This window comes from Aquarana catesbeiana, linkage group LG02 (genome assembly GCF_042186555.1).
Source record: "Aquarana catesbeiana isolate 2022-GZ linkage group LG02, ASM4218655v1, whole genome shotgun sequence".
Lineage (NCBI taxonomy): Eukaryota > Metazoa > Chordata > Amphibia > Anura > Ranidae > Aquarana > Aquarana catesbeiana.
Window position 1 is genome coordinate 194,653,531 of NC_133325.1, and position 27,783 is coordinate 194,681,313.

At 40.9% G+C, this 27,783-nt stretch overlaps 1 protein-coding gene across 7 annotated transcripts in view; it reads right to left on the reverse strand.

Moving 5' to 3' along the window:
- LRCH1 (leucine rich repeats and calponin homology domain containing 1) overlaps positions 1 to 27,783 on the reverse strand; it is a 377,798-nt gene that overhangs the window by 23,765 nt on the left and 326,250 nt on the right. For 4 of the 7 annotated variants that reach the window (XM_073614131.1, XM_073614130.1, XM_073614134.1 and 1 more), the window contains one exon: positions 27,549 to 27,686. The exons of 1 other annotated variant lie outside the window; for it this stretch is intronic. Coding sequence is in view for 2 of the 6 variants with exons in the window: in XM_073614135.1 (XP_073470236.1) it covers positions 27,573 to 27,686 (114 nt within the window). In the remaining 4 variants the exon portion in view is untranslated. Of the gene's footprint in view, positions 1 to 16,358; positions 27,687 to 27,783 lie in introns of those variants that run through there. 2 more of the 7 variants (XM_073614135.1, XM_073614129.1) reach the window with 1 other exon arrangement.

Genomic DNA, 27,783 nt, shown 5'->3' on the forward strand with positions numbered 1-27,783 from the left:
TGCCACTTGTTCCCATGTAGGTAGGGCATCCAGGGGGGTTTAGCTGTCTGCCTTTTCCCTCATAAATTATAAAGTCATATGTGTAACCCGTGGCCCTGTCACACGCCTTATAAAATTTTACCCCACGTCTGGCTCTTTTACTGGGGAGGTATTGTTTTATTCCGAGTCTTCCGGTGAAGTGTACTAGGGATTCATCCACACATATATTTCTATCAGGGGTAAACATCTCCTTGAAGCTGGCGCAAAAAAAATTGATTAGGGGCCGAATTTTGAATAATTTATCGTAACTGGGATGATTTCGAGGGAGGCATTGGGCATTGTTATTGAAGTGTAAAAATCTCATGATCATCTCATAACGGGTTCTGGGCATTAATGACGAATAGACTGGCATGTGGTGGATAGGTTGGGTAGACCAGTAGGAATGGAGTTCATTTTTTTTGTCAGCCCCATGTTGAGGGTTAGGCCAAGGAAAATTTTAAATTCTTCCACGGTGAGGGGTTTCCAAACAAAAGGACGGTCATATGAGGAACTTGGATTGTTGGCTATATGTTGGCTGGCATATAGATTACATTGCTCCACAATGTAGGTTAAGAGATCATTGGTAAAAAATAAATGAAAATAATAAAGTGGGGTTACATTTTCTGTCTGCATCTGAGGGCCTGGCTGGGCTGTAAAAAGGGGTATTACAGGTTCTACTGACGTATCGGGCAGCCATGTTGGATACAGTAGAACATCTGGGAGGCTAGTATGGGCACTGCCTCGATGGGATCCGTTGCTAGCATCTGGCCTATCTTCTAGGAAGGTTGCAGAACTGCTGGTGGATGCCTACCTATCCCGGAGTGCTGCGCTGCTGGTGGATGCCTGCTGGTGGATGCCCTGGAGTGCTGCGCTACTGGTGGATGCCTGCATATTATCCTGGAGTGCTGGACTGCTGGTGGATGCCTGCATATCATCCTGGAGTGCTGCGCTGCTGGTGGATGCCCTGGAGTGCTGCGCTGCTGGTGAATGTCTCCTCCTGCTCATTTCTCCTGATTCTCCTTGTTAGGATTCTATCTTCCTTTGTTTCCAACTCTGAGCCACTGCTTTCTACTGGCTCATAGTCGCTATCCGAGTCTGACAGAGAGAATTCCCCGCTACTCTCGTCCGACATACTCTGGAGTATTTGGAGAGCCTCCTCTGCGCTGTAAGATCTTTGCCAGATGTGCCAGATGGCGGGCGGCAGATGTGTCAGATGGCAGGCGGCAGATGTGTCAGATGGCAGGCGGCAGATGTGTCAGATGGCAGGCGGCAGATGTGTCAGATGGCGGGCGGCAGATGTGCCAGATAGTGGGTGGCTAGATGTGACTGATGTTGGTGGGCAGATGTGCCTGATGTTGGCAGGCAGATGTGCCTGATCGTGGGCAGATGGCGGGTGGCAGATGTGCCAGATGGCGGGCGGCAGATGTTGGCGGGCGGCAGATGTGCCTGATGGCGGGCGGCAGATGTGCCTGATGGCGGGCAGCAGATATGCCTGATGTTGGCAGGCAGATGTGCCTGATGATTGGCAGGCAGATGTGCCTGATGATTGGCGGGCAGATGTGCCTGATGATAGCAGGCAGATGTGCCTGATGATGGTGGATGGCTGATGTGCCAGCTGTTGACGGGCTGATGTGCCAGCTGTTGACGGGCTGATGTGCCTGATCGTGGGCAGATGGCAGATGTGACAGATGGCCGGCGGCAAATGTGCCAGATGGTGGGCGGCAGATGTGCCAGATGGCGGGCGGCAAATGTGCCAGATGGCAGGCGGCAGATGTGCCAGATAGTAGGCGGCTGTGCCAGATGGTGGGTGGCTAGATGTGCCTGATGTTGGCGGGCAGATGTGCCTGATGTTGGCGGGCAGATGTGCCTGATCGTGGGCAGATGGCGGGTGGCAGATGTGCCAGATGGCGGGTGGCAGATGTGCCAGATGGTGGGCGGCAGATGTGTCAGATGGCGGGCGGCAGATGTGCCTGATGGCGGGCGGCAGATGTGCCTGATGGTGGGCGGCAGATATGCCTGATGTTGGCAGGCAGATGTGCCTGATGATTGGCGGGCAGATGTGCCTGATGATGGCAGGCAGATGTGCCTGATGATGGTGGGTGGCTGATGTGTCAGCTGTTGACAGGCTGATGTGCCAGCTGATGACGGGCTGATGCGCCTGATCGTGGGCAGATGGCGGATGGCAGATGTGACAGATGGCCGGCGGCAGATGTGCCAGATGGCGGGCGGCAGATGTGCCAGATGTTGGCGGGCAGCAGATGTGTCAGATGGTGGGCGGCAGATGTGCCTGATGACTGGCGGGCAGATGTGCCCGATTGGCGGGCAGATGTGCCTGATGATTGGCGGGCAGATGTGCCTGATGATTGGCGGGCAGATGTGCCTGACGGATGACGGGCTGATGTGCCCGCTGTTGACGGGCAGATGTTCACTGACAGTTGTTTTCACTGTTTTGGGGACACTGTGTTTTGGGGACACTAGCTGGGTGATTAGTGGTTAAACAGCAGACAAACAGCTATAAAACTCACTGATCTCCCGGCTGCAGCACAGATCTCTCTTCCTCTCTTCACTGACAGGCTCTGTGTGAGGAGAGGAAGAGATGAGAGCAGTTACAACCGCTCTCTATTTATATTACATGACGACTGTGATTGGACACAGTCGTCATGTGATCAGGAAGGCCAATCACAGGGCCCTCCTGTGTTATAATACTCCACTGTCTCTGGGGGGCACAGGCAGATCGGGATCGCGCCGCTGTGCGGGCACGTGGCGGCGCGATCTCCTGTCAAATGCCACCCCTCCCCCATGTTTACTATATGATGGCTGTGATTACACACAGCCATCGTGCGGATCAGGAGGGCAAATCACATTGCCCTCCTGCTGTTCCGAGATGCGGCGTGTCCGGGTGACATGCGCGCATCAGGATCGCGTGACTGCATGGGAAAACGGTGTTTAAACCACACGTGTGAGGTATATTTCACATTATAAAAATAAAAATTGGGCTAACTTTACTGTTGTCTTATTTTTGAATACAAATAAGTGTATTTTTTCCAAAAAAAAGTGCGCTTGTAAGACCACTGCGCAAATACATTGTGACAGAAAGGCTACTTTTACACTGGGGCGGGCGCCGGAGGTAAAGCGCCGCTATTTTTACTGTCAATTTAGCGGCGCTATTCGGCTGCTAGCAGGGCGGTTTTAACCCCCGCTAGTGGCCAAAAAAAGGTTAAAACCGACGGCATAGCGCCGTCGGTGGTTTAACGGCGCTGTCCCATTGTTTTCAATGGGAAGGGTCGCTTTAGGAGTGACTTGGTTAAATTGATGATAGGCAACTCCTATCCTCATATTGATTAGTGGTTCCAAATTAATAATAACTACTGCAGTAGGGAACAGACACAAAAGATACGCTCAGCATCTTTCCAAATTACTGTTCTGCTTTATTATGACGCAATTGAAGGTTTTTATGCACATGATTACGTAGGTATCACATTAATATTACAATTGTACATTTATGGTAACAAGGGGCGTTACATAGGCAGGCTAATTCTAATCAGGACTCGAAAGAATGTAAACATTTACTGAAAACATTATTAGTGCCGTGCACAGTGAGGGCAGTGTGCAATACATACAAAATACAATACAATTATATACAGAACATACAAATTTCCATTACAGTCTCCCCTCTTTTGATCAATATTTTGATCACTAACCATACCTGCTATCACCTTTAACCTGGAACCTCCACACGCTTAGGTGGAGGTAGTCCTGGCCAAAGAGGCAAAAAAACTCCATTGTGGAGAAAATAATAGCTGAGCAACTTTTTCATTACAAAATGACTTTTCATTGTGAAAAACAAATGATTGATAAGACATATTTACAGAGTACTGGCTGTACACTCCTGTGGCCAGAATGGCCTTCTAGCTGAATTGTGGACATGCTGACTTATCAGCATATGTAAACACAGACAATTCTACATATAATGGAAGACATACAAAAGACAAATATGACTTCAACATGGCTAAATATGACTTCAACTACTTTTCAAATATATATATCCCTTACAATTAAAGTAATTGAATAAAAAAGTACCCTAGACTGTGATCACAAGAGGGAAACAAATCAAACACAGAGATTTCTTTAATTTAGTCATTTTTGCAGTGTCTGGTGTGGATCCAGGTGACTTTTCCTTCAAGTTTTGCAAAAACTGTACATGAAATAGATGCAGTATTGAGTCTCCAAACTTTTCCTTATATATATAAATGTCTCTTAACAATCCAAAAGTCACCTGGCTTTAGTTTTAGATCCTTCCAAACTTTTAGGATCTGGAATTGGGGAGAAAACACATAAATGAGTTTGTCAAAAAACCTTAAAAGATCAGCAACATTCTCTGTGAGATCCGAATGGAGGACTTCAGCTGCTGAGACAAAATATTAGCAAGTGAGTAACACACTCCCAAACCAAATCCCATAGGGAGAGAGTCCAACATCCCCCTTAGGGGCTTCATAAAATATAAGAAAACATTCAGGCAAAAGTTTTCTAGTTTCTTACTCTACTTTGTCCGCTACATTGTAGACAGTAGGGGGTGTAAAAATAAAACCGCAAAACTTCTAGTAAGGACTCTCCTATAAAAAATGATTTCCTCTGTTACTCTCTGTACTTTCTGGCACTCTGTACTTACAAACTACTTCTGATAACACTTTTTACTGTGGCCTTTGCAGTAGCATTTGCCACTGGACATCCAAAAAACATGTCCATACAGACAAAATGCATATTTGTAAGATCCTGACTTGGGCATCTGGATATATCTTTTTTGTAATCTCTGGGAGGGATGTTCAGCTTTTGGTAACACCTTTGGTAACAGGTAAAACAAGAAGTGGTATGTTATAAAAACAACTGTGGAGAACCCTGGCTCTATCCCACGCTCATTTACTAAGGCAGCCATAACTGCTTGTGACTGATGACACGGTCCATGTGTCAAGCTGAAGGGAAAAGAGTGGCTGGCAGACATAAATGATCACTTTTTCCAAAGTCCTGTTTCATAAGAAGTTGCCCCCTGTGGACCACTTGTTCTTCTCGTTCTGGGGTCCTTAAAGTTGAATTATTAATCCCAGCTATACTGGGCCAGAACTAGGGTGGAATCTGTGAGTTGCACAGACCCATCAAGTGTCCGGGGCTGTAAATGCAGCATCCTTAGAGTCACCTGGTCTGCTTCCATGTGTGAAAGTTAATATGGCTACCTCAGCAAGAAGCTGGAAGGCTGAAAACAGCCAATCAAATTAACTTGGCATGCTTGGTTGGTTTACCTGCCGAAGTAAAAACAAACTTCTGGCCCTTCAAATGGAACCAAAAGCTCTCTATATCTCGACTATCTATATAAATATACACTCTTTTTATAGCTCACAGGCTTTGCTAAAACATGGAGCTCTGCTTCTTGAGCTGGGCAAAAAGGATCCAATGACTTTGAATACAGAGTATCTTTCTGGGTGATAAACTGCATACTCAAATCTACAAAAAATGTAATATCTGGGTCTTCAGGGAGTGTGTCCCGCACTGGGCTCACAGCAGCTGATTCCTACACCATCAATTTAACACATGTGGTTTTTCCTTTCTTTTGAATAAATGTCCACATTTTTCATTGTTAGATTTGTACATAAATAAACTCATATTTTAAACCTTTCATTAGACAAACATTTAGTTATCTGTATATTTGCTGCGCAGAATGTCGGACCATTGACCAAAACAATATCTAACTTTGTCTAATAGCACCTTTGCATAAAAGCTACAGCTCTGATATATCAGGATGAACCCTTCATTACTGGGTCCAGCTTGCATGAATATATTACAATGGCTTGTTTTCTATCATGCTATTTGTGTAAGAACTCCAGTTTCACTTCTTCCTGGCAATATTATAATAAATGATAACAATACCCTGCGGTCATGGAGAGATGCCCATAAATCCAAAATATTCTTCTGCTTATACCACTGTACTTTACAAGAAAAAGGGGCACATCATTTCACAATCCACACATTCTGCTTTGGATTTCAAAAATAAAAATAAATAAAAACAAAAGGATCAATAATCTGTATGATGGACCAGAAAGCATCAAAAACTATAACACAACTGGCTGCAGGTGGCATCTATCCTAACAGGGTGTGTGGACTTGATGTGATGGGACTGTTATATTTAAATTTTATTTATTATTACTCTTACATCATGGACCGCACATCAAGTTATTATCAAAAACCTTACAATATCATTTTTGTAGAAGAACTTCTTATGTATCCCATCCATCTTGGCTTTGTTAAATATTATGGCAGCTTTATTCCAAATAACAACCTCATCTTAATCTTTTTTTTCTCTCAATAAGGGCTTATTGAATAAATGTAAAATTACAAAATTGTTATCTTAATCTAAACTAATCCCATTTTTACAAATTTCCCCAATAACCTGGATTTCATTTCCAACCAAAGGTTGTCTAAACCAGTTTCAATATATCTATATAATTGTTAAACTCATATTAGAAATTAATACTCATTATTACTTAATTTTACTTAATTTCCCTTTTTTAAATGCACTGTTTCCACTATCAAAGGATATTCAATTTGTGTAATACACGGTTAAATGTAACCTTCATTTTACCGTGTTTGGAAAACAGATTCAAAATAATTGTGATCACATTGTTTACCATTAGATTCGTTAACCCGGCACATTTTGTTATAAATGTTTTGTCTAAAAAACAGAAATTGGCATGGTGTCTTTCCAGCTTATCACTAACCTCTCATCCCAGCCACATTTCTTTCAGGAGAGCACAAAGGAGGGGGTCACATCTGCGTACATGGCACACACAAGCAATAGAACTAAAGGTCCCAGCATTCGCACATACATTTTTCCCATTTGTACACAACATGTGCATATCATTCTCTCACTTTCTTTTAACTCTTTAATATTTCCCTGCCTAAATTCTGCTTTCCTTATTTTGTTTAAATAACTTTTATATCTAGCTTCTATGATTCTATGATTCTATGATCAGATGGGGAGCCACAGTGCTCATCCCATCTTCCCTCTCTGACAACATATAAAGTATTCTGTTTTAACTCTCATTTCTCTGTTTCTGACTTTTACTAGTAGTGCCTGACCCCAAATTCATCCCACAACTTAACATGAAAATGTCCCTTTCTGTCTAGTGTTAATGTCACCCTTGATCCATCCTGCTCACATAGATAACTTGTTTCTCTAGCTGTTTACTCTGCATTATTCTTAGTCCCTGTGGACCTTGGTAACCCAATTACCTATTGTGGATCTCTGTCCACTTTAACCATTAATATAGGGGCTCAGTATAGGCGGAACCACACCTTCGGTTCATATATAGCGCTTCTCTTGCGCTGGGCATTTTTGAGGGTCTCTTACCCTTCATTCCCTTACTTAATTCAATGCCCATAATGACTGGCCAGTCTCCTCTCTTCTCTACTTGTGCCTATACCCTCTTGCCTCTAAACTACTTTATCTAGCAGATGTACTACATATACCTGTGAACAGTACTATTCTTCCCTTTCTTATTTATAACACTCCGATGGACAGTAGACAGTGACAACATAACATATAACCACCAATCAATACAGTTCGATTAAGGGGAGTAAAATAGGTACCCTTTGTCCCGAAAATGCCTTACCGATCAAGGAAGTCTGATAACTCAAATGTAAGCAAAAGGCTTACCTCAGCCGGCTGATTATCAGAAATTCCCGGATCGTCTCAAGCTCCTCGTTTCGGATACTCAGGGTCACCTGGAATCCCCTCCTGGCTGGCTCGCCATGCATGACTCGGTTAAATTGATGATAGGCAACTCCTATCCTCATATTGATTAGTGGTTCCAAATTAATAATAACTACTGCAGTAGGGAACAGACACAAAAGATACGCTCAGCATCTTTCCAAATTACTGTTCTGCTTTATTATGACGCAATTGAAGGTTTTTATGCACATGATTACGTAGGTATCACATTAATATTACAATTGTACATTTATGGTAACAAGGGGCGTTACATAGGCAGGCTAATTCTAATCAGGACTCGAAAGAATGTAAACATTTACTGAAAACATTATTAGTGCCGTGCACAGTGAGGGCAGTGTGCAATACATACAAAATACAATACAATTATATACAGAACGTACAAATTTCCATTACAGGAGCGGTGAATATACTGCTCCTACAGCGCTGCAAAGATGCGGCTAGCAGGACTTTTTTGACTGGCCTGCAAGCACACTGCTCCAGTGTGAGAGACCTCGGGCTTTCACACTGGAGACACAGAAGAGGCTCTTTACAGGCGCTGCACAGGCACTATTTTTAGCGCTGTAACGCCTCAGTGTGAAAGTAGCCAAAGTATTGCAACGACCACCATTTTATTCTCTAGGGTGTTAGAAAAAATAAATATATGATGTTTGGGGGTTCGAAGTAATTTTCTAGCAAAAAAAAAACTTAACTTGTAAACACCAAATCTCAGAAAGAGGCTTGGTCCTTAAGTGGTTAAGGGTGTGCACACTTATTATTTTTAATATTAACCATATTATTTTAGTTTTTTATTTTTACTTCCCTCCACCTAAAAGATTTTAGTTTGTTGTTCAACTGAGTTGTACAGTTTATAGGTCACATTAAAGGTGGAAAAAGTTCTGAAATTATTTATCTTTGTCTGATTTGTTTACATCAAAGAAACCTGGCATTTTAACAGGGGTGTGTAGACTTTATATCCACCGTATATATAAACAGGGTGCGCGCTCCCAGCACAGTCACCAGCAGGGACCAGAAAGCTTCCGATGCATACTTGTGATCTGCAGCTTTCCAATCATGACAGCCAATTACAGCGGTCACATGGCCAAAATGCCCATCCCCAGCATTTAGAAGCTCTTAAAGGGCCAGGAGGCAGCGGCGGGAAGGGTTTAAGGATATGCCTCTGGTGACAACTGTCAACTCTTACCTGAGCTTCCAAGCCCTCAGATGGTTGGTGTCATAGCTGATCACACCTACAGTAGCTAACATAGACAAACTTGTAACTGTAACAGTTATAATTAACCACTTGCCTACCAGGCACTTACACCCCCTTCCTGCCCAAGCCATTTTTCAGATTTCTGCGCTGTCGCACTTTGAATGACAATTGCGTGGTCGTGCTACACTGTACCCAAACAAATTTTTTATCATTTTCTTCACACAAATAGAACTTTCTTTTAGTGGTATTTAATCACTGCTGGGTTTTTGATTTTTTACAAAAAAAAATCAAAAATGAAAAAAAAAAGTCTTTTACTTTTTTTCTGTCAGTAAATTTTGTAACTAAGTAATTTTTCGCCTTCACTGATGTGCACTGATGAGGCGGCACTGATAGGCTGAATTGGTGGACATTGATGAGATGGCACTTATGAGGCGGCACTGATGAGGAGGCACTAATATGCTGCACTTATGGGCAATGATAGGTGGCACTGATGAGCACTGTTGGGTGGCACTGATGGGCACTGTGACAGACCTAGTTGGGATAGAGGCTGTTGGAGAGGACTGAATGCAAGCCTGTTGCCTTTTGATTATGGGCCCTAGCATTTGGGGGAATGGTGCTCTCTGTGAGCTGTATGCCTGGGGACCCTGGGGTTGGTGTTACTTTGGATTCAGCTCCATGTCCCCCCAAAACACACAGACTCTGGGAACCCTTTATATGCCATATTAGAATGATAAGACTGAATTATACTGTTGGGACACATCCTGTGAGGAGATGCTGGTGTCATCAACTCCAACTACCTGTGTTTATGTTAATTGAATCAGCTGATCCCATTGTCCTCTATACAATGTAGGAGACGGGACGACTCCTATTGGAGCTGCTGCTATTGTGAGAAGGTGTCCTGTGATAATTAACTCAGTCTGGGCAAAAGGTCATGTCTCAGTCACCTAGGCTGTATAAAGGATTAGTTAATTAGCTCATGTTAGTTATGTTAATTAGGTTAGAGTTGTATTGTTAGAGGAGGTTCCAACGGCATATAAAGTCTTGTAATTTTGATTCTAAAAAAAAACAGTTCATGGTAGCAACAAGCAAGTGTCGCCTTGTTTTGTGCTCAGAGAGGTTGGAATATCTGATATCTGTATACAGACTGGGAGGAAGTGGTATATGACGGAAGCACTCAAGCGGAGTGTGGGACGTTCCGTGACAGGCACTAATAGGCAGGGTTGGTGGGCACTGATGGGCACGGATAGGCGGTACAGATGGGCACTGATGGGTGACACTAATGGGCATTGATTGACAGCAATGATGGGCAGCACTGACTGGCATCGCTGGTGGGCACTGATTGTTGGCACTTGTGGGCACTATATTCTGGCATTGGTGGGCAGTGGGCACTGTTTGTGACACTGTATTTGTTTATTTATTGTAATCAGGGCACTGATGATCAGTGCCCTGATTACATCCCTAGATGTCCCCCTGTGAGGAGATGCTGCTGATCGGCTCTCCTCTCCTCACACTCTGTCAGTGTGAGGTGAGGAGAGCAGATTACCGGCATCTCCTTGTTTACATGTGATTGTGATTGGACACAGCTGATCACAAGGTTAAAGAGATTGGGGTCACGCCGTGTCCTAGCAACACGGCTCGATCGCCACACTACGTGCCAGAGCGGCCGTTCTGGGATGCTGTCATATGACGTCACCCCAGAATGAGAGCTGCATTGCACCGCCCCGCCGTCATTTGAGTTCTCAAGTACTCCAGTCCTCAAGGCGCCCCAACAGGTCATGTTTTCCGATGGACTGAAGGACAATAAAGTGGCCCTTTGTTTAGATCGTTTAGAAACCCCTTCTTTGGTGAATAGTGCAAATCGCAGTTATATGCAGAAATGTGCCAATCATGTTCAGTACATTGGTTGTGCTGGAGGAAAAGACGCTATTCAGCTGAGACTGTATATTCATCAGAACAAATATTGTGAAATCAGGAACATCTCCCTTACTTGCAGAATATTTAACTGCACAGTAATACCTTTCAAGGTAAGGAGTAATGCCTTGGGATATTGCAGGAAAGTAACCCAATGACCTTGCTGATAACACCCAAGTTTCTTGTTGAAAATCTATTATATACATTATCTTAAAACTGTGTGAAATCAATCAAAACATAACTTGAAGGCAAATGCTCCAGAAATCGTGGCTCCCTCTATCTTTTCTGAAATGATAATCCAACAATATTGGTTTTGTGGTTTAAACTCCCATCTCTAGACCATGCAAAATTACATTCCGATTAACACAAACTCTGTGTATGTCTTCACTGTAGGCTAAATGCCAGAACCATATTTTCCCTTTTTTTTCCTTACTATAGTTTGATAATGCCATGTCCTATTGCTATTAGTTTAACCACTTGCTTACTGGGCACTTAAACCCCCTTCCTGCCCAGGCCAATTAATTTTCAGCTTTCAGCGCTCTCGCACTTTGAATGACAATTGCGTGGTCATGCAACACTGTACACAAATTACATTTTTATCATTTTTTTTTCCCACAAATAGAGCTTTCTTTTGGTGATATTTAATCACTACTGGGGTTTTTATTGTTTGCAAAAAAACGAAAAAAGACTGAAAATTTTGAAAAAAAAAAAAAACTTTTAGTTTGTTATAAACTTTTGAAGCCATGTAATTTTTCTCCTTCATTTGTGTGTGCTAATGAGGCAGCACAGATAGGCACTGATGAGGCAGTACTGATTGGCACTAATGGGAACTGGTAGGTGACACTGGCAGCACTGATAGGTGGTACTGCATAGCAGAAGTGCCTCTCCCTGTTCGGGAGCGATGTCCCTCTGTCAGAAGGCATGATCAGCTGTCATTGGCTTACAGTTGATCACGTGGTAAGGGTCCGGGGCGCGCAGGCAGCTCATGCATGGGAGGACTTCTATTGTGCCAAGCCAAGCCTAAACATTTTTTACCTTAATGCATTCCTTTCATTAAGGTAAGAAATGTTTAGATGTCAGCATCCCCCCCCACCCTTTTACTTACCTGTGTCCTCATTCGATTCAGCGCTGTGCACATCTGCAGCTCTTCTCTCCCCTCACTTTTGGGTCTCGCTGGCTCCTGGTGCCGTCAATCAATGCCAGTGACGAGGGAGTGGGGGCGGGGCCAAGTCCAAGTCCCGCTGTCTGTGTCAATGGACGTAGCAGCAGGGCTTGGGGCCGAGCATGCATGAGTGCCCCCATGGGAAGCGGCTTCCCATGGGGGCACTGGACAGAGACAAGGGGCCAAGAGTGTTGGCGGGGGACCCGAAAAAAGGAGGTTCGCGGCCAATAAGTATAGACATGTTTAGGGTTTTTTTTTTTCATTTATTTTTACCTTTACAATCACTTTAAGACCAAGCATTTTTCTGACATGTTTACAAGTAAAAAAAATTACTTAGAACACCCCAAATATTATATATATATATATATATATATATATATATATATATATATATATAGCAGAGACCCCAGAGATTAAAATGGCGGTCGTTGCAATATTTTATGTGACACTGTATTTGTGCAGCGGTCTTTCAATCTTTCAAACGCAATTTTTTGGGAAAAAATACACTTTAATGAATTTAAAAAAAACAGTAAAGTTTGCCCAATTTTTTGTATAATGTGAAAGATAATGTTATGCTGAGTAAATAGATAATGAACATGTCATGCTTTAAAATTGCGCACGGAATAGCAACAAACTACGGTACTTAAAAAATCTCCATAGGTGACACTTTAAAATTTTTTACAGGTTACCTGTTTTGAGTTACAGAGGAGGTCTTGTGCTAGGAATATTGCTCTCACTCTTACTTTTGTGTGGTTTGAATACCGTTTACATATGCGGGAGCGACTTGCGTATGCGTTCGCTTCTCTGTGTGAGCTCGGAGGAATGGGGCACTTTAAAAAACAAAATTCTTATTTATTTTAATTTTACACTGTCCCTTTAATTTATTTTTTGATCACTTTTAATCCTATTACAAGGATTGTAAACATCCCTTGTAATAGAAATAAGCATGACAGGTCCTCTTTATTAAGAGATCTAGGATCAAAAAGACCCCATATTCCTCATTTACCTTTTAAAGAAAAAAAAAAAAAGAAAATCCTGTCGATCTGCCCGAGGACTGGAAGTGACATCGGAGATCGCTCTGGTCCTCCGAGGGCATAGAGCCGAGTGGGGGCTATGTTGCCCTCACTTGGCTTCCTGCTTGCCTTGGCCACATCGGATCGCTTCCAAGCTTACCAACGGCTCCAGTAAGCTCGGGATTGACCGTGGGACCACTTTTATCTGAAAGCTGGCCGCCTAAGGGAAAAAACAATAAAAGGGGGTTATGGCAGTTAGCTGCTGCCATAACAACAGTATTTTAAAGTCAAAGTAATTACGTACATTCCCAGTTAGATGGTCAGCAAGTAGCTGCAGTTTAGCTATTCTTCTTGCTGTACAACTTTAGGGAGGTAACTATAAGTATATCCCACATTGTACAGGCAGCTGGATCCAAGAGAAGTACTACAACTACGGGGTTTCCCTGTCTTCTTCCTGATGCACAGGGAGGTAATAACTTTGGGCATCAGGCTGAAGCTACTGTGAAAAAAAGCTGCCAAGGACCTACCTTCTCCTCCCTCATTGAGAAAAGTTCTTTCGTTGCTTTCACAGTCTGTAACAGAAGCTGTTAATGAGGCAGATTCTGATGGGTCACAGGATTTTCTTCCTATTCATGTTACAGACAATGAATGTAATGGAGTAACTTTTCTCAATGGGGGAGGAGGGGCCAGATCCTCGTTGGGAGCTCTTTTTCACAGCAGCTCAGTTTGGAGGTGGCAGCCATTAACCCACTGGGCACTGGAAGTCCAGCTACAGGAAGGAGAATGGGCAGCCCAGCAGTAAAGATGTCTACATGCTCCAGCTGCCTGCATGACGTGGGTAAAAAAAAATAAATCTAAACTCCAGCTTTAAATTGTGCAGCACTTCTTTCTAATGTGAGCATGCAAGGGCTAACTAATTTGACCTCAAGCTGTGTACAGTTTTCTGGCAGATAACATGAGCAAAGGTAGGAGAATTGTGGGGTAGGCTGTCTACAAGCTAAATATTACTTGGAAGGGAAATTTTGGTACAGATTGTTCAGCCTGTGTGTGTGTATGGGTGTAGTAGGGACATTGGATAGTGTTGGTTCCATTGTGGGAAAGGGACTGAGATAAATAATTGTGTAAACTCTGCTGTTGCTCACAAATATAGGAAATTTACCGTAACAGATCTCTATAGTTGGCTGCAGATCGAAATGGAAACATATGCTTCAACATTACACTGAACTATAACAATTCTTTCATTTTATTTTTTACAGAACTGTATTTTTTCCTTTTAAGTTGTAATTTTTCAGATTGCCAGACCCTGGTAGCTGAAGGTATAGTAAACATGACATCAGCACAGCAGGAGTTTTCATAGCAATCTTTATTATACAGCTCTAAGTACACAACACATTAAGACACAAGCATAAGTTTTATGGTTTTGTCACTACTGACCAAAAAAAAAAAAAAAAAAACATTATAAAGCTATTGTGATATGTACATGTAAAAAAATATCTTTTGATAACTGCACTTTTCCTTTTTGTTACAGCCATCCTTTTTCTCTCTTTACATTCAACATCTGCATCGGTTTACAATGTTCCAATCATCTAGAGTTCAAAACACATTGATTTTTCTGTTTTTTATCATGCTGTTCTCAGTCCGTCCCCAGCAGCATTTCCACTTTACAAGCAAATTAGATTTAGCCTTTCCTCCTGTGAGAAACCGCTGTACAGTCCAGGAAAAATTACTTGAAAGAGGAATTATTGGTGCAAAGTCTGTAGCAAATCAGGAGTAGGCTGCCAATACATGTTCTTATCCGCAGGTGTAATTTTCTAGTTGTTCAATGGCATATATACATACAGATTAATTTATACTTCCTATGGCTAAGTATAGATTTTGTGAATGTCACAAAGCAATAAATAATCAACCTGTAGTGAAAAGTTCATAATGAAGCAGCACAGAGAATACATGCAGCAATGTGATACTTGGTCATAACACTAGGCATTCAAAATTCATATATATTTTTTCTTAGCTCCCTTCTTGTACTCACTATGCTAAAACATTGTCCATTCAGGCAGACATTTATTCCATCCAATGTCCGCTGTGTCTGGCTGCTTTCTACTTTTCTGCTGCCAAAGGATTATAAGACGCATGTCCCTCTGGCGATAACTACATTCTGCTAACTTCAATGCAAAGTTCCATCCCCCATACCATCTACTACATTCAGAAATCCTGTGCTCTAATATTGTCTCCCAGAGGTTGCCCCAAAATAAAAACCACATTGTGCTTTATAGTTTTTTGGAAAAGGAATACTAAAGTATATATCCTGAACCCAAAAAAGCCTGCAGATTTCATAGGAACATTACAAAAATAAACAAAGGTTTCATTAGATGTTTGAAAATATATGCTGTCTACTAGTATATATCACTTTTTATCATCCATACTATGTTGCCTTGTCCATTAAATGGCTTTTGGAATTTATGTGTGGTGTATTGTACTCAAAATATATTGAAAACAAAATGAACTAGCCCTTACCTCAGTTACCCTCACTTTCAGCAATTTACTTAAAGTTTTACACAGTGAATTTAATATAAAACTAGCCATTACATTATGTTTTGCTAATATGAATAAAATACAGGAGCCAGACATATGGCAAATCTCCCAGAAACCTTAAACTAGGGGCACTTTAGTAAGTCCAAATTAGAGCTTTGTTTCTCCACTCTCTGGTCTATGAGGCTCATTACCAGTTTCCAAGACCAAGTGGTGGTTAGCATAATGGAGCCCATAGGTTTCCGGGTTCTTGGGCTAATCCAATGCATGTGCTGCAACTTCATTTATATTTCTAGTTTATTCAGCTCAAAGTAAAAACAGTGGTGCTTTAAGAATTCTGTATTTTAAATAATTCTACCATTTAGCTCTAGTCTCATTCTAATAAATGTGAATTATGACTTCAACATGTATAACGACACGATTTATTGGTCAGCTCTTTATAAAAGGGAATTTACAGTGGGATTAGAATGTTATACGCCATGCTACCTTTTTGAACAAGTAAATGTGGACAGAATTCTCTGACTGATACTGTGTAACAAACACTTCACAGACTTGACTCTACTAATGGGATTGCCGTAAATGTATATATGTAAATGTAATGCACATTCATCCCATACAAAGGATTGGCTATAGTAGAAGGATGAGACTGTGCAATGGTTTCCTCAATAAACTTGGATATTGGCTTTTAATGGTGTGCGTCTCCCCCCCCCCCCCCCCCCCCGGCAGGAATATAGGGCTAACAATGTAATCTGAGTGTTTCTTCACGTTTCTTCATACAAATATGAATGTCAATCAGGTGCCACCAAAGAGATGTCAATGATATTCAGGTAGTGCACAAGATGAAAGCACACATAATCACTCAAAGTCAAAATCTATTTTTTTGGGGTCTATATATAAAGGAAAAAAAAATGAAATTTTACAATTTTTATTCATGTGAGAAATGGGGGAAAAAAATATTAAAAACCATTATTTCAAGCAATCTTTAAAAATAGGCTCATTCAAGTTTAGGAGAAAGTGCAGATCCAGCTAGATGATTGTGTTGAACGCTAATCTAAGTATTTCAAATCTCATCAACCTCTTTTTCTGGCACTGGGATGGTATATTTCAGATAAGGTTTTCCAAGGCATCCATCATATCTCAGATTTTCTTTTCCATAGGTACTAAAACAGGTACAAATCAGTATAAAGTATACTGATATGCTTCTCCAAGTACACCTGGATCTCCACCTTGGACAAAATATGAACTTACACTATACATTACCGATTTGAGAGTAGGCATTTGATCGGGTACAACTAAATTTGCGCTGCACATTTCACCAATGTATGATTTTCTTTGTTGAGAAGCATATTTTCTGGAACTGAACATAATTGTACTACAATATTACATTTCTTGATTCTGCCCTTAGCAATTTGCTTTTCTTCTAACCCAAATTAATTTACATACTTTTATCTCCATATATTATAGTAAAATTATCCACAACCGCCAACTATATTTGAACAACTTTGTAAAAAAACAGCCATATATACAAAAACATTACACATTTGCAAACCCAATTATCATGCAGTGGTGGAATATTTGATGAACAGAGGTATAATTATTGTGTAAATTAGTTACCTTTTGGATAGATTAGACTTTTTTTTTTGGTTGACTGGAAGGCAGTCATAGTTCTCAATTAAGCAAAATATTTGACTATTTAAAAAAAAAAGTTAGGTAAATAGAACTTTAATTGCCAACATCAAAATTGTGGCACTCTTAAACCATGATGTTTCTGGAATGCCATGGATACATTATATAATATAGTCCACCACTGTATTTTTTTTGCCTGGGATAGGATGGCAAAGATAGTGATTGCACCGAAGCTTAGTGCCTACTCCCACATAGATCCCATGGGTTCAACAGGTGCTTCCTAGCTTAGTTCTTACTTCCACATAGGATCAACAGGTTCTCCTCAGCTTAGTGCCTATTTTTACATAGGTCCATAAGTTCAACAGATGCCCCCCTAGCTTACTTCCTACTGTCACATCGATCTATGGATTTAGTGGGTGCTCGTCCACTTAATGCCTATTTCCACATAGGTCCATAAGTTTAATAGGTTCTCCCCAGCTTAGTCCCTACTTCTACATAGGTCCATGGATTCAAAAGGTGTTCCCCAGCTTGGTACCTACTTTCACATAGGTACATGGGCTTAGCGGGTGTTCACCAGCTTAAAGGATAAGTTCACCTTTTATAACATATTACTCGTTTTACCTGCCCCCACATATGAAGTATGAGCAGACAGCTCACACAGACAGTCTACAGGAGTGCTGCATCTTCTGATTATGGGTGCAATGCTTTGCAGGTTACTAGTAAAAAAAAAAAATGCAAACTTTTTTTTTTTTCACCTGCAAAATGATGTGCATTTATTATTTTTTTTCAAAGATGAACATATCCTTTAAGTGCCTACTTCAGCAAATGTTATAACTGCTAATGTTATAACTGCTATAGAACTGCAAACTGTCTGTGACCCCATTAGGATATTTCCTCCTTTTGTTTGTCACTGGGATGGGAAATGGGAGAAAATCACACACGTTAATTAGAACAACAATGGAAAATAGTGTAGTGGAGAAGGGTGAGAGCATATTGTCAGGTTTTATTTGCTTTCAATACCAAACTTCCCTTTGCCACCAGTATTGACACAGGGACAGGATATGAAGGGAAATCTCCCTAGATGGGACATGGTAATAAACACCTAATCTTCTGATCCTTTCCACTACCTTTTAAGCTATCTGATTTACTTTATTTGCTGTGCTAGTCTGCTATGGCGCTGTAAGATATTGTAAGATATACAGTTGTGTGAAAAAGTATTTGCGCCCTTCCTGATTTTTTCTTTTTTTGCACATTTCTCAAACTAATTTTAATATTACACATAGATAACCCGAGTAAATCCAAGATGCAGTTTTTAAATAATTATTTCATTTATTAAGGGAAAAAAGCTGTTCAAACCTGCCTGGCCCTATGTGAAAAAGTAATTGCCCCCTCCCATACTGAATTGTGAATGAACTGTGATTAACCACATTTTTTTGGAAAGCTGAGTTAAATTTCACTTGCCACACCCAGGCCTGATTACTGCCAGACCTATTGAATCAAGAAATTACATAAAAAGAAGCTGTCTGACAAAGTGAAGCATGATAACAGATCACAAAAAGCCACACATCATGCCACAATCTAAAAAAAAAAAAATCAAGAACAGATTAGAAACAAAGTAATGTACATGTATCGGTCTAGGAAAGGTTTCAAAGCCATTTCTAAGGCTTTGGAACTCCAGTGAACCACGGGGAGAGCCATTATCCACAAATGGAGATAACTTGGAACAGTGCTGAACCTTCCCAGGAGTGGCCGGCCTACAAAAATTACTCCAAGAGCAGGACGACTCATCCAGGAGGTCATAAAAGATCCTAGAACATCTAAAGAACTGCAGGCCTCACTTGCCTCAGGTAATATCAGTGTTCATGATTCAACAATAAGTAAGAGACAAAAATGGCATCCGTGGGAGAGTTCCAAGGCCAGAGCCACTGCTGACCAAAAAGAACACAAAGGCTTAACTCACATTTACCAAAAAACATCTTGATTATCCCCAAGACTTTTAGGCAAATATTTTGTGGACTGATGAGACAGAAATTTAACTTTTTGGAAGGTGTGCGTTCCGTTACATCTGGCATAAAACTAAAACAGCATTTCATAACAAGAACATCATACCAACAGTCGGACATGGTGGTGGTAGCGTGATGGTCTGGGGCTGCTTTGCAGCTTCAGGACCTGGACGACTTACCATAATTGATGGAACCATGAATTCTAAGCTCTACCTGAAAATCCTAAAGGAGAATGTCCGGCCATCAGTTTGTGACTTCAAGCTCAAGTGCACTTGGGTTATGCAGCAGGACAATGATCCAAAACACAACAGCAAGTCCACCTCAAAATGGTTCAAACAAAGCAAATTTTAGGTTTTGGCGTGGCCTAGTCAAAGCCGAGACTTAAATCCAATTGAGATGCTGTATCATGACCATACACAGGCCGTTCATGCTGCAAAACCCTCCAATGTGGCTGAATTAAAACAATTCTGAAAAAGAAGAGTGGGCCAAAATTTCTCCACAGCAATGTGAAAGATTCATTGACAGTTATTGCAAACGCTTGATTGCAGTTGTTGCAAAGGGTGGCACAACCAGTCATTATGTTTAGGGGACAATTAATTTTTCACATAAAGCCAAGCAGGTGTGGACAGCTTATTAGTCTTAATAAATGAAACCATCATTTAAAAATTGCATTTTGTATTTACTTGGATTATCTTTGTGTAATAATAAAACAACTATGCAAAAAAATAAAAAATCAGAAAGGGGGCAAATACTTTTTCACACAAGTGTAGATATATATATATTTGATATTGTGATTGCCCTCATAATACCCAGACATAAGAGATGTGTCAATCCTCCATTTGGATTACATAAACGGTTTCTTCCATGTTCTTGGCTACTGAATAAGCACAGTATACTCGCTTAGAAGTACAGTACTTGCCATTGCTCATTTATTTTTTTCAAACTCCGGTGAAGTTTCTCTTTGAGTACAGACATTAATGGCAAGCTGATCTATTTGCATATTTTGGGGCTATTTATACCAAAACTAGAGACAGGAAAAAACAGCTGCCCACAACTTTAACTTGGTGTTTATAGCCAAGGTCAATAGCACCAAGTGGACAGCCTTCTTGAGAAAGATATCCTCTTCCATGTGTTACGGTAGTCATTTAAGTCTTTATAGCAGTAAATTCATCACAGCTCTGAAGGAATATATATATTTTCCCAAGAACCATTAGTGAACACAATGAACGAGAAGGCTACACTACATCAACCTACTGAGATAAAAATATGATTATTCAAAATATCCAGATCAATTCTATACTGCATTGTTATGAACAGTATAACAAACATACTGAAAATTGTGGTTACCGAAATATCAATAAAAAGCTGTCAGTAGCACTTTCTGCGCACTCTTTGGCCCCTCTTTTGCTTATTGAGTTTTAGTCATAAAACAGTGATCAAACGCACCAATAACTGAAAAGAAAAAGAAAAAATGTACACAATATATTAAGATGACCACTAAAAATCAGTAATAAACAAGAGGTTGTATTTTACAAATGACATCCAAAAAAGATGTATAGAATCCTAATAAATAATACTTGTATAAATAGTTTTTTTGTGGCTAACATGCCAAGACCCTTATGTACACTTATGGATTGTACATCACTTGCCTGGATGAAGAAATAATGTTGATTTTTTTTTAAATTAAAGTAGAACTATGTCCTCCCATTAAAAAAGATGTGCTGAAGCACTTAATTCTAACGGCATCCACACTTTTCACATTTTCTCTTAGCCCCCCTGAAAATTCTCAAAAATACCCCTACCACCCGCCAGTGAAGTCCGCCTAAGATAAAACCGTTAGCTTGTCAATTAACACCTGGCCACACGTACAGTGGCAAAAATAATTATTTAATCCCCTGCAAATTTTGTAAGTTATTAAAAGTAAATAAAAAGGATCTATATTTGGTATCATAGGTGTATTCTAAATGATAGAGAGAGAATATCAACCAAAAATCCAGAAAAAGCCCTTGCCCTTGGTCTGGAGCTCCATGCAAGATTTCACCTCATGGGGTAATGATGATCATGAGAAAAGTGAGAAATCAGCCCAGAACTACAGAAGCAGAATTGTGAGTATCCTCAAGGCTGTTGGGGCCACAGTCATCAAACCATTGGTAACACAATGGATTGAAATCCTGCAGTGAGGTCCCGCAAGGTCCCCCTCTTCAGGAAGGCACATGTACAGACCCATCAGAAGTTTGATAATGAACATCTAAATGATTTAGAGAAGGATTTGGAGAAAGTGCTGTGGTCAGATGAAACCAAAAATTGAGCACTTTGGCATTAATTTGACTCGCTGTGCTTAAAGGAAGAAAAATGCTGACTATGACCCTAAGAACACCATCCCTACAATCAATCATGGAGGTGGAAACATTATGCTTTGGGGCGGTTTCTCTGCTTTAGGTACATAGCAAACTTTGCCGCATTGAGGGGCAATGGATTGTAAAATCTTGGATAAGATCCTTCTTCCCTCAGCCAAAACACTTGAGATGGGCCTTGGATGGGTTTTTCAGCATGACCCAAAACATACTGCCAAGGCAACAAAGGAGTGGCTCAAGAAGAAGCACATTAAGATTATGGAGTGGCCTAGTCAGTCTCCAGAACTGGAAGGAGCTGAAACGTCGAGTTGCCAAGCAACAGCCAAAAAACCTTAAGGATTTAGAGACGATCTGTAAAGAAGAGTGGACCACGATCCCTCCTAAGATGTGTGCAACACACAGATGAAGAAGGATTTTACACAGGAAAAATAAAGGAAGTTTTTGTTTAGTTTATGAGGCTTGTACATAGTAAATTAAGTCAGTAATTGTTTAGACTGTCATACAGGAGCCTTTAGTTGTACTTTAACTTACTGATTCAGTATGTGTCTGTTTCTACATTTTTCTGGGCTTTAATACAAAAGCAGTGACTTTTTTATCCCTGCTTGATGCAACATATTTCTTTATTTTTTCTGGCATTTAAAGGAAGACTTTACATTCACTGAAAAAATATACATCACACAAGCCCTTTTGATACTAAAAAATAGCTCTCCCTTTCAATCTGCAATTAGATTTTTTTAAAACTGTTAGGGAGTTTAAAATGTTGCATCCTTGTAACTGTGTTATTTCCTACACATTGTGCCTACAACACTGTAACTGATCATGTTGTTACAGTAGGGAGGCACTAAAACTCTTGCAACTTATTTAACTAACCTAAGTGAATTGTTTTTTTTTTCCTCAAAAGCTGGGAAATTACACTTGAAGACTGAATCCATCCAAAACCAATAATCCAGTTATGAGGGCCATGTTGAATCCCATACCAAAGCCTTATATCTCTGGGACTCCAGTTTTAGGAATATACTGCTTTTTACCTCATATAACTATTGATTCTGAGTTTTCTTGGTGTATTTTTCATATTGTTAAAGAAATATAGGTGCGAGAACCCTTCTCATAATGGGTATTGCAAATAAGTAAACCTGGGAAATTCACAGCAGAGATCTTATGACTGGTAATGCCAAGAAGTATACAAAGCCAGTGGATGACTGGCTTTTGCAATATCATCCTATAATTAAATATTAAGTCTAGGCAGCCATATACTCTACCCTAAAATTGTAAGTGAAACTGGGTAAATACAGAAAAAGAAAATCACATTAATTCATTTTGTTCTGATTACATCAGCTCACTTGGCATCTGCACATCACAAAATAGACAAATGACACACTGCATAGGTTTGGAAAGGTAGTTAACAAGGTGACCTGTGTATGACTTTCAGTTAGGTAGAAAGATCAAAACTGGCACGCATCCTATCAATTGGATGCCCATGAGAGCAGACATTCACTACAAAGGAATAATACAAATTGGCCAATTTGTGCCAGCTAAAAAAGAGAAACATAAAAGGGCATATTAAAAGGACAGCTGTGCTTTTAAAACAGGCTAGCTTTTCAAATATATCCAGGAATACCAAAACCCTGTGCTTTTTAGAGTTGCCATCACGGACTCCGGCCAGTGAGAATATTCTGTTCTGTTTACATTCAACTTGTCTGTAACCTGCATCACGACTACAAACATCAACTAAGAAAGGAAAAGAAAAGGAAAAGCATCTAAAAAGGAAAGCATCTGTGTCACACATGGAGTCGATTTACTAAATTCAAATAGACTACAAGGAAATTTCCACTTTGCTTTTTTTGCAAAGAATACCCCATCACCTGCAAGGAAAAAAATAAAAATAGGGATTTTTGCTTGCACTTAATTGGATGATGAAAGTCAACAGAGCTTTACATCATTCACTAAGCTAAGGGAGAATTCCCTTGCAAAAATAACAGCCTAATTTGTCTTTAAGAAAATAAACCCCAATGTCTTCACTGCCAGGAGTATTAAACTATTGCTTCTATTCTGTAGTGAATTCACTCCAAATATAATTTTTATTTTTTTACATTGTTGAAACTAACTAGTTCCTTACCAGTGGTGTGGGCTGGTATTCTGATGGTTAGGAACAGGGAGTACGGGGACCCCTGCCATGTTTATACCAGCTCACTTGCCCTTCAGGAGCAAGCATTGATTTAAGAATGGGTATCAAAAAAGGAGCAACTCCTTCCAAAGAATAATTGCTCAATACTAAAGAACAGTGGTCCCTGATGTGGTCACTCCCTCTTCTTTGAACCTCTAACCAGTTTACCACTCATGTGAATAAGAGAAGGGATATAAAACAGACGGTATATATATATATATATATATATATATATATATATATATATATATATATATATATACATATATCCACATACACACAGTATACACACACACACCGATCAACCATAACATTATAACCAATGACAGTTAAAGTGAGTAACATTGATCATCTCCTGCCAATGGCATCTGAACAAAACACAAAAGAGGAGAGCGCAAAGCCGCCCTAGTGTAACTCGGCTTTAATATGGTAAAGTTAAAAACACTACACTGGGCTGATGCATTGAAAGCAGAAAAAAAGGGGCAAGTATAAGGATTTAAGCGACTTTGACAAAAGTCGCAATGTAATAACTAGACAACTGGGGCAGAACATCTCCAAAACTGCAGCTCTTGCGTGATGTTCCCAGTCTGCAGTGGTCAGGACCTACCAAAAGGAAAGAAAACCAGAAAAGCGGCCCCCTGGCAGCAGGGTCATAGGCAGGAATGGATTATTGATGCAAGTGAGGAGTGAAGGCTGGCCCATGTAGTCTGATCCAATAAAAGTCATAGCTGTTTCTGATAGAAAAGGTGTCACAACACACAGTGCCTCACAGTTTGTTGCGTATGGGGCTATATAGCTGCAGACCGGTCAAGGTGCATGTTTACCCATGTCCAGAGAATGTGAGCGTCAGAGCTGAATCATGGAGCAATGGAAGAAGGTTGCCTGGTCTGATGAATTCAAGAATGGTTTGAGGATCACAACAATGAGTTTGAGGTGTTAACTTGGTCTCTAAATTCTTCATATCTCAATCCAATAGAGCAGTGGTATTCAATCCTGTCCTCAAGTACCCCCAACAGGCCATGTTTGCAGGTTTTCCTTTATCTTGCACAGGTGCTTTAAATCAGAGTCAATGGCTTGGTATTTTGGACAACTATTTTATCTAAGAGAAAATCCCAAAACATGGCCTGTTGGGGGTACTTAACCACTTGCCGCCCGCCATATAGCAGAATGACGGCGGCAAAGTCGTTTCCAAACCCTGACTGGACGTCATATGACGTCCGCAGGATATTGAGCCGCTGCATCGCGGCGATCGTTGTTGCGGGGGGGGTCAGTCTGACACCCCGCAGCACCGATCTAGGTAAAGAGTCTCTGACGGAGACTCTTTACCACGTGATCAGCCGTGTCCAATCGGCTGATCACGATGTAAATAGGAAGAGCCGGTGATCGGCTTTTTCTCTGACAGACGCGAGTAGAGGAGAGCCGATCGGCTGCTCTCCTGACAGGGGGGGTCTGTGCTGATTGTTTATCAGCACAGCCCCCCCTCGGATCCTACCCAGGACCACCAGGGAAGCCGCCCAGGACCACCAGGGAAACCAGTCACACTGGACCACCAGGTATGCCCCCTAGACCCCCAGGGACATACTTATCAGTGCAAAGGCAGCTGCCAATCAATGCCCAGGCAGCTGCCAATCAGTGCCCACTCCAAGGCCTACCACTAGGGATGCCTATCAGTGCGGCATATCAGTGCCCATCAGTGTCACGTATCAGAGCCCATCAGTGCCGCCTATCAGTGTCCATCAGTGCCGCCTGTCAGTGCCCATCAGTGCCGCCTGTCAGTGCCCAGCAGTGCCACCCATAAGAACCCATCTTTGCAGCCTTTCAGTGCCCATCAGTGTCGCCTATCAGTGCCACCCAGTTCCACCCATGAGTGCCCATCAGTGCTGCATATCAGTGCCATCCATCAGTGCCGCCTACCAGCGCCCATCAGTGCCGCATATCAGTGCCCATCGTCAGTGCACGTCAGTGCCCGCTCATTGGTGCCACCTCATTGCTGCCGCCTTATCAGTGCCCATCAGTGAAAGAGAAAACTTACTTATTTACAAAATTTTTAAACAGAAACAAAAGCAAAACTTTTATTTTTTTCAAAATTTTCGTTTTTTTTTTAATTTGTTTCGCAAAAAATAAAAACCGTAGAGGTGATCAAATACCACCAAAAGAAAGCTCTATTTGTGGGAACAAAATGATAAAAATTTAGTTTGGGTACAGCGTAGCACGACTGCGCAATTGTCATTCAAACTGCGACAGTACTGAAAGCTGAAAATTGGTCTGGGCAGGAAGGTGTATAAGTGCCCTGTATTGAAGTGGTTAAGGACAGGGTTGAGAACCACTGCAAAAGAGCATTTGTGTGATGTGCTAGAAAAACAAGTTCAATCCATGGAGGCTCCACCTCGCAACTTACAGGACTTAAAGGATCTACTACTGATGGCTTGGTCCCAGATACTACAGCATATCTTCAGAGGTCTAGTGCCTCGACAGGTTATGGTGAGTGGTTATAATGCTATGGTTGATTGGTTTGTACCACACTTAGTCCCTTTTTCATCATTCCATTCTGAGAATTCTGATCCAGAAGCAAAAGCTCCCCTTTCCTTTCTTCTAGGCCTTCAGCTGGATTTTTTTTTTCAATATTGTGGTTTTTTTTAACTCTTTTTTTTTCACTCACATGTTGCACTGGTTAGGGGTACTGTCATGATAGGGGATTGTTGACAGAAAATCACCCCTATGCCAGCTAAAGATGCATTGGTTACGGTAGTTCCTTTTTTGGCAAAGCCTCTCAAAACAGCTCCCAATGCAGGAGGTCATGTGGATTGGTATGAGCATGGCAGAGGACTGCAGGCTTGATTCCAATTTTTAACATGGCAAATGTGCTTTATAAATAGTGTGAATTGTTCCCTGGAAGAATTCTGGTGAATTCACAGGGTAAAGTTAAAAAAATAACCCCTCCATTTTTACAGCAGTAAACAAAAGTGCAACATGGTATAAAACAATTAGGTTCCACAACACATGCATTTTTAGTGTTTTTTGTAACACAGGATGCATTAGATTAGATCTCTATATTGAGTAAATTCCCATTTACAATCTGCAGACAATAGTGTGCAAATATGGCAGTAGGCAATAAGGGATTATTTTATGCTACTAAGTGATTATCATAGCCCGTAGCCCCACCATTAGCTAATGATGCCAAAAACAAGACTCCTCATTTTCTCATTATATACATAACATATTACGATTTTTTGTTAATCATTACATTTCTGTTGAACTGTCCAGTGAACAAAAGGCCATTGTAATACACATTTACATCTAGTGAAAACTGCTATTTCACAAATATGTTCAGACTTTAAGCAGCAATTAGTGTCTGGCATTGAAAGTAATGAACATAACGCTATAGAAATAAATACAGTGCAATGTGACCTGCCATTTTGGAAATACCCAGCCCCAGCAATAGTATTCTGTTCCATGAGTCTATGGACTGGGTAGAAGAAACACTGCTCCCTATTCTGCTGTTCCATCACAGAATACAATAACACACCATAATTGGAAGAATGCAAATAAACAATTTGGGAGGACAGCATTATTTGATATTTAGCAATCTTTTGAAGTGGGGGCTGAGAATGTACAGTTTACGTATAGGTTAATTATGCTGTGCAAAATTCGCTCAACGCCCTTCCTTTATGGAATGTTAAACCAACTTTCTGTCTTGCATTCACTCAGCATCTCCTTAGCAGTGGCTCGCTGTGAGGCAAAATTCCTTTTTTCCACATTACTCTCTTTAGGCAGCCTGTAGAAAACACGGTGTCACCATTGGGTTAAACAGGGTGCAGTAGTTTCATAAAATTAAGGCCTGCTTGGTTGTGGTTACATCTAGCAGTGCTTGAACGGTAATGCTCACTTTCATCAATCCCTTTTCTTCTAAGATGTGATGTGGTAAACAAAGCTTCTCCTACAAAAAAAGATATATATATTACACATAGCACATAAGAGCAGAGCTACATAAAAACTCCTGAAATTATTTCATGCACCAAAGATGATAATTTATT